The sequence below is a fragment of the Clupea harengus genome, chromosome 13, assembly GCF_900700415.2.
Source record: "Clupea harengus chromosome 13, Ch_v2.0.2, whole genome shotgun sequence".
NCBI classification, from domain to species: domain Eukaryota; kingdom Metazoa; phylum Chordata; class Actinopteri; order Clupeiformes; family Clupeidae; genus Clupea; species Clupea harengus.
The window spans coordinates 21846632-21860071 of NC_045164.1; the positions used below are offsets into that span (position 1 = coordinate 21846632).

Sequence of the window (13440 nt, forward strand, 5' to 3'; positions counted from 1 at the left end):
CTGATCAAAGGAATTGAAAATAAAAGCTGTGACTGGAATTATTCGGCAGCTAAACTGACATTGTATACACATTTATACACACTTATACACACTTATACACATTTTGCATTTCATAATGTATGCATGGAAGTGTTCTCTTGATGTATGATACTGACAGTAATTGCCTACACTAAATGAAATACCACACAAACACACACACACACACACACATATACACTCACACACACCCACACACACACACACACACACACACACACACACACACACACACACACACACACACGAAAACACACACACACACGAAAACACACACACACACACAGACATACACACACCCACACTTCCGCAAGAGTATATTAATATGTGAGATACTTAGCAGAGAAGCAGCAGTCTTTGAATAACAATAGGTTAAAGTAATGCAATTTGTAGAGAAAGGCAAAGCAGATCGCATCCAATATGTTGCGTCAGGGAAAAAAAACACTAATGCTGCCTATCTGCTGACTTGCAGCAGCCAGGAGAGGTGGGGATGAGAGGGGCTGTGATTCGCAGGTCAAACTAATGACAGGCACTGGGACTGGAGCTCATTACTCAAGACAGAAAACAATCTGCACTAAATGACAAATTACTGGCAAACTGCAATCTGTTGAGAAAAAAGTTGGGAGGGAGAGCAAGACTTCCAGCCTACTGACTTTCCAAAAACCACCAGCAGCTCTCTGCATAGAGCTTGAGCCAGATATTTAGCAGATTCCAAGGGTGACCTCATGCCAAAGAGCAGCATAAGCATAGACATCGTACACAGCCCCTACATACATGAACACACACACTCACACATACACTCTCTCTCTCACACACACACACACAAACAAACAAAATACAGCATCTTGCCTTCTTTGCAATGACAACAACATACTACTTACAGTGTGGGATGAAGAGTCACCTCTTTATGCCAGTGAAGGAGAGACAGAAAGTATAGATACATAGACAGAGAGGCACACTCAGAGAGACTTAGAGACAGTGAGGGACACGCAAAGAGACAAAGAGACATAGAGGGACACTCAGAGACACACAGAGACAGAGAGGGACACGCAGAGAGACACAGAGACAGAGAGACAGAGATAGACACTCAGAGAGACATAGAGACAGAGAGGGACACGCAGAGAGGGACAGAGACAGAGAGGGACACTCAGAGAGACACAGAGACAGAGAGGGACACGCAGAGAGACACAGAGACAGAGAGACAGAGAGACACAGAGACAGAGAGGGACACGCAGAGAGACACAGAGAAAGAGACAGACACTCGGAGAGACACAGAGAAAGAGAGTCACACGCAGAGAGACATAGAGACAGTGAGGGACACTCAGAGAGACACAGAGACAGTGAGGCACATGCAGAGAGACACAGAGACAGCGAGGGACACACAAAAAGAAGAGAATGTCTTGGTGAGTGAGACGGAGTGAGTGATAGAGGGGGGAGAGAGGGAACAGTGGTTCAGGGGTAACTAACGGCAAGTGATTCATGAGTCATTAGCACATTCTCTCTCTCTTCTTCCCTTTCCTCTCTCTTTCTCTCTCTCTCTCTCACCATCACCTTTCTTCCCAGTGCTGCCACACAGCCAGACACCAACACAAACATGCCCACAGACGGCTGCCAACGGGGGCTCGGCCCACACTCTGAGACGTAATGCTATTGCGTCATCTGCCCACTGCCAAACTCCCAACCTACAGTGACCACAGATATACATATGCATACTCCACCAAGGAATCAGTGACAATAGATATCCGTATGCATACTCCACCAAGGAATCATTCTGCCCCAATGCTGAGAATAATACAGTGACTACATATGCATACTCCACCAAGGAATCATTTACCATAGATATACATATGCATACTCCACCAAGGAATCATTCTGCCCCAATGCTGAGAATAATACACTGGCTAACATTTATAGTAATAACGGCAATTTTACGTCCTGAAATTACATCGTAATCCACAGTTGTTTGTTCCTCTGTGTGCAGTGTTTATGAGAATCTACAGGATTTTCTATGTAGTAAATGGAGAATAACATGGTGTGGTAAGCAATAAAGGGGCAGTTGTACAGCACAACACATACTACTGTGGCTCTGTTTTTCATGGGCGATGCTGTGCACTGATCATTATGGATGCTTTGAAGACATGCAGTGTTTTATCTATACTGTTCCTTTATATAATGAACCCATTTTTCGAAGGGTATGCTTGTCAGGCAGCAATGAATCAACCGCTCTAGTCATAACCCTTTGTTAGTCACGCGGCATCTGTGTGAAATCGCCGTTCTCTCTTTGTCTGATGATAGCGTTGGTCCAAGACCATACAATACCCCGGCACTCTCTCGCTGTCTCTGTCTCTCTGTCTCTCTCTCTCTGAATAAACAGACCACAAGGTAAATAAGCATGTGTCACGGGAAAGTCAAAAAATGGCCTTGTTAGAGTGATGAAGAGGAGCAGCGGGCCCTCTGCAGTATGCTGGGGCTGTGTGTGAGTCACCCCAATCTCCGCCCGAGCAGGCGGCAAACCACAGGGGAACAGAGAGGCAGCATGGAGCAGAGCGCTGTCGGTGCTGTCCACGGTGCTGAAGGAAAAACCTTCCGCCGCTAGCCGTGGTGCTGAAAGCCCTTCAAGCATTGTCTGTTTAACTGAGGGAGCAAAAAAAAATGCAGGGTGACTAAAAAAAGGTAGGAGTCATAGTAGAAGGTCTGATCCATTTCCCATAGTGGCTAGCATGGGGCTGTGTTTTGATTCTCAAAAATCCAGTACTATTGCTGTACTCAGCACTGGGAAAAGAGGCTGTTGCTGTCTTTGGTGCGGAAACGGCTACCGGCGTGGTCTGTAGTGCTGACAAGGCTGATGCCGCTGTCCGTGGTGCTGAAAGATAGCGAGTCGTACACAACACCATCAACTCCAACAATTGACACTATGCTACTTCCATTGACTATGCAGCACCTCTGAGGTCCCACAGGAAATGGTGTCTCAAAGGCTGATTTGGTTATTGGCTTGACCAGGACTGGGGGGTGGAGGTGAAGGTGATGAATGAATAAATGAATGAAGCGTGGAGTGGAGAGGCTGGCTAGACACCTCCATGGAAACAGGCAATCCCTTTGTGTGTGTGTGCGTGTGTGTGTGTGCGTGTGTGTGTGTGCGTGTGTGTGTGTGTGTGTGCGTGTGTGTGTGTATGTGTGTGTGTTTGTGTGTGTGTGTGTGTGTATGTGTGTGTGTGTGTGTGTGTGTGTATGTGTGTGTGTGTGTGTGTGAGTGTGTGTGTGTATGTGTGTGTGCATCACACTGCGAGTGCAATGTGATCAGGAATCTGCTGAACACATCCTGACAGGGGAATTAAGAGGAGCCTAAGGGAGAGGCAAAAATAAATGATGGAAGAAAGACTAGAAAGAGGGAATGGAGGAATGAGTGAAGACAAGAAAAAAAGACAGAAGAAACAAAGGTAGAAAAGAGACAGAAAGAACGAACGAATGAATGAATGAACGACTGAAAGAAACAATGACGAAGCGACAGAAACGTTTTCAGAGATGATTTACCGTTCATACAAAACACACGCAACAGCAACCACAGTAAAAGGCAACTCCGATTCCTCATCTTTACACAGCCCGCACCACACACCTACAGCATCATCTTCAGCAGGGCAGTAATGGACCCACCACCCATGCCAGATACCCCATGCATGCACTGGCCCCACCAGCAGCATTCAGACCACCCCTCTGCCTCAGCGTCTGGGTGAATCAGCTACATTTACATTTAGTCATTTAGCAGACGCTTTTATCCAAAGCGACTTACATATGTGCGACTTACAATGTATACACATTTTACATTTTTACACTGATGGCACACTGCACATCAGGAGCAATTAGGGGTTCAGTGTCTTGCTCAAGGACGCTTCGACAGGGAATCGAACTAGCAACCTTCTGATTACTAAACGACTTCTCTACCTCCTGTACCACTTTCGCCCTAACACACGGAGGCTACCAGCCCAATCAATAGGCACATCTCCACCGGCCATGTCAGAGATGATCATCCTCTGCTCTGGGGACTTTGTCAAGGGGAAGGTCATAGCTGAATGTAATTGGTGGAATCAAGTTCTTACAAACATCAGCAGAATGGGGAAAGGCATAGACACCATCGCCTGCCAAGAGGGAAAAAACATCCTTCAAACTGGACTCATCTAACGTGTGATAAGACAAAACAATGGTCAAAAAGGAACCTCATTAAAATGTTCAATGCATTTGTTCAAATATGGTAATGAATCTCTAGGGACAAACACGCCATTTGTAGTCCAATCAACGCTTCGTACTGTATGCTAATGGAGCATATGATGAAGGCAGACGTGTCTTTCAGAAATTTGAATTGCTCTTTGAGACTCTTGTCTCCTCCATATATGTTGTTTAATTTGTATTATTCAAAAGCTATTGGGAATGCTATTTGAACTGCAAGGCTCATGATTAAGACTTATGGCTATATTTGTAGAAACAGAAAGTGAGATAAAGATAAAGACAGACTTTGTACCTTCACTCAAAGCTAGCTCAGAGCTCAAGAGAATGTCATGATGTCCAGGTCATATTTCCCTTATACAATTCTAACATTTCTTTGTGGTATGACTGTGTTCTTGTGAAAGGGATGTGTGGATGAATGTGATTCCAGGCTTATTCTAAAGGTCAGTGCAAAGAATGCGAAGAAACCCAATTTTCAAACGAGGTTTGTAAAGTTGAAGCTCTCGTAAGCCCGAATAGTTCTGTGTCAAAAAATAGATCATGCAACAGGTTTAGTGTGCCCGGACCGAATTCACAGAATAGATGAAGACAACACCACGACCGATGTGATGTCCATGTCTTTGGGCACTGCAGAGAGAGGGGGAGAGAGGGGGGGAGTAAGGGAATGAGAGAGAGAGAGAGAGAGAGAGAGAGAGAGAGAGGGAAGGGGAGAGAGGGTGTCTGAGAGAGAACTGCGGGTGTGGTGACTGCATTAGCAAAATCTCTGCACACAGGCACACACACACACACTCGCACACACACTCCAAATGAAAAGCACTACAATGCCAATTCTGCCAATGATACTTCAACGCTCCCCTCCCCTTCTTTAACGCGCCCCAAGTTCAAACCATTAATCTGCTGTCACTTCCATTTACAGAATTGCTTTCTGATCTCACTTTGGTCTTGGGCTCACAGAGCACCGTTTAAAAGAGATGGCAGATGTTCGTCATTGCAATGCATGTATGTGTGTAACGCCGAGCCCCGGCGAAGGGAGATGGGCTTGCACAGGCTCGATGTTAAATACATAGCGTTACGTTGCTTCAAGCTCCGTATAATGACAATCTGACATATACTCTCAGCATCTGACAGGAGACCGGTATTTCACATACACACAGTCCAAACGAGGTTTGACTTTCCATCGCCGCTGTCGTTTTCAAATTTCCTGTTAAACATTTACAAATCGGCGACTCGACTTTTCTAATCCCCTCACAAATAACGAAAAACCAGTTAACTGAACAAAGCCACCGCGATACCACATGAATCCCACAAAAGTCAAATTTACACGACAGCTCGCAATCATGCACAGCTAAGAAACTGACCTCCCAGTCTAGCGAGTCCCACTCTTCGGTAAACATCCGGAGGATTTCTGCGCGTCCGAAAGCGGGCGACGCGCATGGGAGCACTACGGAGCGACTGAGCGACGCGATGCCATTGCGCTAAGGGTAATATCCACATGAAATCAAATAGTTTCTGAGCGTCAACAGTACAAAGCGTCCCGAAACGAAGGATTTCACCAAAAAATGTCCAAGTTGAAAATGATAGATACATGTATATAAAGCTGCTAGTCCTGCGAGCAGCAGCAATCCGTCTCAGCGGCAGAGGTTGCAGCCAATTAGTGCGCCACTTGCGCTCGCAGGCGCGTACTGACGAGTCGTTGGAGAGCTTTGGCGGATCCTTTCCATTTCCACTGCCGTACTGCCAGACAACATAAAAGCCAAAACGAGTAGCCAACAACTTCTTCATACTCCCCAAAACACATCACTTCTTTAAGATATCCAGCCTTTGCACGTTTCGCCATATTTCCCTTCTGCTTCTCATCCGCCAGATGATCGAAACGAGGAAACCGATTAAGGGTTTAAAAATGACAACCAGCATCTCCGGACAGACTTCAGGTTTCTGACGAAACACGTGACTCGTGGTGGAGTCGGGGCATCTGAAACACTCAAAAGCAAACAGCCATGCGGGGAGGGTGGGACTGTGGAGGACAGGGCAGTACTTTTTGGGCAAAGTGACAAGGAATGGAAACGTGGAAGAGGGGGGGGGTAATGTGGCACTTACCATTAGCACCGCAAAGTTCTTGTGATGAGTGCAGTAAATGGTGGTCGTGTTGCCCACCGAGCCCGTTATGTTGCACCCCTCCGCTCTCCAGCCACCGTGTCCATTGAGCAGGTCAAAGTCCCAGTAAGCAGCAGTGGGGTCTACACCCAGAGCCAAGTGCCTGAGAGCGATGGTGACGGGCTGCACGGCGCTCCCCAAGCTGCAGCCATCTGCGGAAGAGCAAGACATTGAATCAGGTAACCCAAGTGGAAATAAGTCCTTAAGTGCTGTGTTGCTGTATTCTGCTACTCGTGTGCCTCACAAGACGCACGCACGCACGCACGCACGCCCGGACAAATAAAACACACAAACACACATGCATGCACGCACATTAACACACGTGTCTGTGTGCGTGCTTATTTTTTGTCTTTTGCCGATTCAATTTCAAAACAAGGTAATTTCAGTATGTATCAGTAGCATAAATACAAATATAAATGCCTTTACAATAAATCATGTGTGTGAAAAAATGGACGTGAAACAAAACAGCCTTCCAGATAGAACTTGCTTTAAATTCAGACAACGTGCGCAGCATACAGACACTAAGTGATTTGACAGGCATTTCCAATCTTACCCAATGTGCATGCCTTAAATGCAATTTATGTTCACATTTTACTCATTGTAGGTAGCATCGCTGATTGAACAGGTAGGGATGAATACCAAGAGAATAAAAAATGAGAAGGATTCTAAAGAAATAATTATTCATACCACCGCCCGTTCGCAGTCATTAGTCATCCAGCAGTCTAGTAATTGCCGGAAAGACACCGCATGGGTGGAATGGCTGCGATGACAATACCCCTCTTACCTAATTTGGTGAAAGCAACTGGTGTTGCAACACTCCTACGTTTCCCATCATCGGCGAGGTTCGACGAATTCCCTGTGCAAGGAAAAAGTTTCCCATTGCGAAAGACAATAAACTGCAGCTTGCAAGTGGAGTTATCAACAGATTGTAACGCAGAGGTGCTATGGGCAGCAGCAGCAGCCAGCGGTAAATGGATTGACGCGACAGCCACTGTGTTCTGCGGATGGAATAAAGAGAGGGAAAAAATCGAGGTTAAACAATGTCATTCACCATGATGATACGCCACAGAAAAAAAAAATAACTCCGCCAGAAAAGGACTGAAGCTGGCAAATCCTCCACTGGTTCGAAGTGTCCGCGGAGCACGAGCAGTAACGGGGACTATAGGCTTCTGCCGTTACGGTTGAAGCGCTCTTGAGCGCCTATTTGGTCAAGCTCTCTGCAGCAGAGGTGGAAATGGTTCTAACCATCCCAGCTCCGGGGCACATCAACACCGTAGAGTTGATTTAAAGAGACAACCGACCTGGCTTGAGCCTTATTGAACTCACTCTGAACACCATATTAAAAATGTGAGCTTTACGTGGAATAAACGGATTCGGTACAGTAATTTTACACAACACTGATAGCAACCATCCACACCAGTTGCCTGGGGCTAATGTGTATACGCCAGTTTTACATAATTTGTGAATTCAAATCTTTTTCAAGATTATGTTTATGTATGTATTTTCATGGTAGGCCTGCTGATTTATGGACACGCATAAGATTCATTATGAAAAAACAACAAAACAAAGACATAGGAACACATGGGGGTGAGCAAATAGCATAAATATGATCTCCATCATTTGAATTTGAAAGGGAGTTTTTTCCACTCATGAGAGGGCTTAAAGACATGCAATGGCAGACGCTACAAATCAGTCACATTGGTTGTGTTTAGGCGCAATACATCTACTAGGAGGCAACGTGGCTGCTCAGAAAACGCTGCCATCAGCATTTGACTGGAGACCTGTCAAGGAGGGGAACGATTAGTGGGAGTGCAGTAGTGAGATGTTTCATTCATAAAAATAGAGAAAGAGGAAAGGCGTGGGGGAGGGCATTAGTCACCCCGCTTCCATCTATGACACAGAACACTGGCACTGTCACTGGCCACCATGCATCTGAAATCACAGATGTGTTTCTTCAGTTGCTATGGCACCCTGTCCTCATTGGCGAGATCGGATTCCACACTGGAGCCGTTCGGAGTGACCTGAAATGGCGGCTTCACAAACGGACGAGGGCCGTCGTAGTGGTTAACCCCTGACACCTTATCTGAGAAGTTATTATCATCATCATTATTATTATTATTATTATTATTATTAATAATATTAATTATTATTTGTATTAGCTAGAGAAGCGTTGTTGGCTATTAGTCTTCAAATTGACTCCCACTTGAGACATCACTGATTCTCATCCAAGGTCCAGGGAAGAGGAAGGGAAGAAGGAGATATACATAGAGAGAATGAACAATAGTAAGGTGTTGTTTTAATAAACATAATGTTTTTTTTAATGTAATGAACATCTCACGATAAAAAAACGATGATGTTTATCTAAACAACCAGAGTACACAAAGGGTTGACTGCCTGTTGACTGTCTCCTCCGTCAACATGCTATCACCCCTATCACACACTATTACTGTGTGAGGTAACTTGATGATGAAATGTTATTCTCGTGGCATTCTAAAACTAATCATACATCTTTCTGTGTGTGTGCATGCATGTGTGTGTGTGTGCGTCTGCGTGTGTGTGTGTGTGTGTGTGTGTGTGTGCGTCTGCGTGTGTGTGTGTGTGAATGAGAGAGACAGCATGTGTAGATGGATGGAATTACAATGAAAGGTCAGCTTGGAATATAATGGAGTTACAGCAGCATCACCTAAACAGAAGTCTGCTGTTTGGTGGATTCCTTGAAGCTGTGCAGCTCCACGGGAAAAACAAGCACCACTGTGCTTTAATATCTGCAAAAAAGGCAGCTTTGAAGTACTTGCAGAAAGGTCTCGACGTCCTCTGTGCAGGGAGATACTGTATGAGAGTGCCACGCTGTTAGTCTGCTTACTGACCAGGAAGAGCTAATGCAAGCCGTAGCTACTGCACTGTTGCCATGAAAACCAAAATCTGCCCCAAGTCATTTCGGGCTACGCTGTCAAGAACAAATTTCATTAGAGAATTCAGTGGACGGATGCACAGGGTGTGTGCATGGCTTTCCCCCTCTAAATGCATACTTGCATTACAACTATATTGTGTAGATAACTACTTTTACACCAAGTGGACTGAAAATATCAAGATTATAGAATGATAGTACATACAAGGCTATGGGAAAATGTCAACATGAAACCTTAGCATAGCCTACCTGTCGAAATGTGAGCACATATGATTCAAGTACAGTATATGTTCTGAGATATATGTCAAACCCACAGCATCAGAAGTGTGAGGTTTAACCTTATAGCCATAAATGACATTATGAATTATAATGTATATGTTTTCAAGTCAGTACGAAGAAATCTAAGAAGCTGTATTTAAATAATGCTACTGTATTATTTGACAAACCAGAGAAAGTTTGTATGTTTCTAAGTAGATCTGAGGTAGTATTTGACGTTGCCATTAAATTTGAGGGTATGGGTTGGGGTTTTGTTACAAAGGCTACATCAAACATAGCTGTGGAGTAGACCAGACATTGTTTAGTGACACTTGTAGTTGGACCCAGGCAGTAATGAAATTTGAAGTTTTGGAAAGTTCATTTCATTTTATGGTGTGTTGCCAGGAGTGGTGATGCACTGTTAAGGGGTTACATATTTGATTTGAATGAGGGAAAAGTCACAAAAAATACCCCAAAAGAAATCACCTGTCTTGATATGGAACAAGAGGCTATTGAAATGATTTGTTGAGCCTGATTCAAAAGTGCCTTTCAATTGCAGCAGAAAAAAATGGATAATGGTAGCATTTACTGGGACGACAACAGCACAAGCAAATGATGGCTGTCCACGCAATTGCACTCCTACAAATGGTCTCTGTCATAGGGCCTCTCAAACTCTGGAAATGGCATATCAGAGTGAACTTTGAAAAGTGAGACTCTGAAAGAGCTAGGCCGCATCGATAGGGTCTGAGGAGCTACAGCTTCACTAGGCCGCATGGATAGGGTCTGAGGAGCTACAGCTTCACTAGGCCGCATCGATAGGGTCTGAGGAGCTACAGCTTCACTAGGCCGCATGGATAGGGTCTGAGGAGCTACAGCTTCACTAGGCCGCATGGATAGGGCCTGAGGAGCTACAGCTTCACTAGGCCGCATCAATAGGGTCTGAGGAGCTACAGCTTCGCTAGGCCGCATCAATAGGGTCTGAGGAGCTTTCCCTACGACACCTCCAGCTGCACCTCAGGTACATTTTCAATCCACGCTTTTGAAATCATTGTCTGAGCAACTGGACTGAGGACTGTCTAAACTCAACTGGACTGAGGACTGTCTAAACTCAACTGGACTGAGCACGGTCTAAACTCAACTGGACTGAGCACGGTCTAAACTCAACTGGACTGAGGACTGTCTAAACTCACTATGAGATAATTCCAGAGATAAATACCATTTACTTTGGAAGGCCTCCTGGGCTGTTTGCATAATGGACCACAATAGAACCAGCTACATACACTCAAATATCAAGTATACATTGCTTTAGTTGTCCTCCAATAGGATCCTGGGACATGCTATACAGACATAAAATATGAGCTAGGGACCCATGTAGGTTATATTAAATAATTTGGACAATTTCTTCTGCAACGATGTCCAGCACAGTGAAGACATTTATTTGTTCTTCAGTGAGTGCACTTAATAGTGCTGCTAGCCTAACAGCCTCTGGTCTTCTCTCCCTGCGGAGCTATACGATTTGTTCTTTGAACTATGAAGAGGGGTATGAAACTTGATAAAGTGTCCTGGTACTTTCCTCTTTCTCAGTTAGGAGAGGGGCAGCTTATAAAGAATCACTTCTGCCAGGAACTGGACCGAACGAGCCATTCAACAGTTATCATTGCTGACATGTGCGTCTTTAGAGTCAGCTGTCAGATCCAATACCTTTTGCTGATATAATGTGTTGTGCTGGGATCAGTGGTCTATTCACTGAGGTATTTATTTGAAGTAACAATCCAATAGAGCAAAGCTCAGGTATGGCAGACTGCAGTCTGGAGCTTGGTTCAGATTTCAGACTAAAGAGGTGACTGGTGTTGTTGCTGTACTAGTTTTAGTACTAGTTTCTGATAATAATATAGGCATTTAAAACTGGGACCTGAAGCCAAGAGGGCACAAAGGATTCCACTCTTTATGACTGACCCCATTTTGTGATTTAGTTTTTCATTTGCTATTTGCGGTCACACTATTATCATTCATTAATAATCACTGTTCGTCGTAGTATTTCTGTCAGTGCAAGTCTGGCCCCCATCCCAACTCATAGAGATAGCACTGGTTCATGACTGTAAAACCTTTTTACACATACTTGCGCGCGCACACACACACACACACACACACACACACACACACACACACACACACACACACACACACACACACACACACACACACACACACACACACACACACACACACACACACACACACACAACCAACCCATCCAGCCTCTGCTGCAGCAGCCATTGAGGGCTCATGGTTGGTCCTTCAGCTTAGCGGTGCTGCAATGAAAACGCTACCTTATAGACAGCGCTTCAAGTGTTTCCATAGTAACCTTGTCAAGAGGCTTTATGACTTAGCTCAACCATTTCAGCTGAGCACTCCTGCACTTGAGCTTGAGTGGAAGAGGCAAGAGGTGTCCTGCTTGATAGTGCTTCTCCGTCTCTAAGCTCAGCTGCTTGAATATTCATGGAGGGTCCGGCGGAATGTTATGCGTCGTCCATCATCTAAATGAAACTCTGTGTAATGAATAGGAAGTGCGCCCTGAGACACAACGCACATCTTTTCTAAATCATGACGTGGCTGACAAAACCCGTAGAGGCATCTCAACCAAGGCAGGCGGATTGATCGAATTGAACATCATTGTTTAGAAAGTTGCTCAAGTCACTCACTTAATGACTGAGTCAACTAGACCATCTATTAGCAAAGAGGTACAGTCAAAAGAGGCTTACAGCGTGGTTGCTGTTGTTGCATCTGTCTGCAGGTAGCTGAGCCATCTGCATGGGCTGATTTAATGCCATTCTATGAGGCAGATGGATTGCTGTGGCTGAGATAACAATGGCAAGAGAGCGAGAGAGAGAGAGAGAGAGAACGCAAAGGCGAGGGAGATGAACGACCTCTTGGCATATCTTAAATGGCATCATGGGAGTCCTGCCATTTTATCATCAATGTGTTTGATGATCCGAAGGGGAACTGGCAGAATGGCGCTGCCCTCTCTCGCCAGGAGGGGAGAAGAGAGATGAGCTCACACTGAAGGTGAGCTCTGTCACACCACGGAACACTCACTTCACACTCATAAAACACAACTGATAGGTACCAGCCCCCCAACACGGCAGATAGGAAGACTCCTGGAAAAACCATCCGAGCCCATGTAAGAAAAACCTGTTATTTATCAAAAACACTTCACTTAACCCCAGAGAGATGGGGGGCTAGAATCAGGCACTTTTGTGGTTCTAACATGCTGTGATATTTTTTTTTAACAGTGGTTCCAAAGTCACATTTATCTGTTTGAATTCTGCACAGGTTTAGTCACAATAATATGTGAGTAGTATGCATGTCATCAAATCATATTGTGAAAAAGTCGTTTTTTACTTGTGCTGGAATAGGTTTAAAAACACATACTGAACCACAGTGACAAACTGTTTAAGTCACTTGAGGTGATTCTGTAAGGTGAGGTGATTCTCTTGGGTAAAGCTCTTATTCACTCTATTCATCACTCTTATTCACTCTATTCATGAACAAATAAATAGCCATTTAACATTTATGACCCCGTCATTGTAGTATCACAAGGCATCAATGGGAGGGCTAATGGCCTTGAACCATATATATGGAGAGGGATATTACATCTCCTTATTACAGAGCATATTACATCTCCTTATTACAGAGCATATTACATCTCCTTCAATGGAATTCCATATCTACTACCATCTACTTCCAAATGGCAGGACTTAATAATAAAGGAATTATACTTGGACATGGGTGGAGTTTTGTTTACAGTGGACTTTCTCCCATGTGGTCTATCTCCTCCCTTAAAGCCACAGGTAATGACAAATCCTTTT

At 44.7% G+C, this 13440-nt stretch overlaps 1 protein-coding gene across 1 annotated transcript in view; it reads right to left on the reverse strand.

Annotated features, from left to right (window-relative positions):
• Positions 1-13440, reverse strand: part of LOC105893426 (adhesion G protein-coupled receptor A3) — a 144278-nt gene that overhangs the window by 39322 nt on the left and 91516 nt on the right. The window contains exons 13-14 of the mRNA XM_031578689.2: positions 7193-7406; positions 6352-6560 (exon numbers count right to left, since the gene is read on the reverse strand). Coding sequence (XP_031434549.1) covers positions 6352-6560; positions 7193-7406 — 423 coding nt within the window. The remainder of the gene's footprint in view (positions 1-6351; positions 6561-7192; positions 7407-13440) is intronic.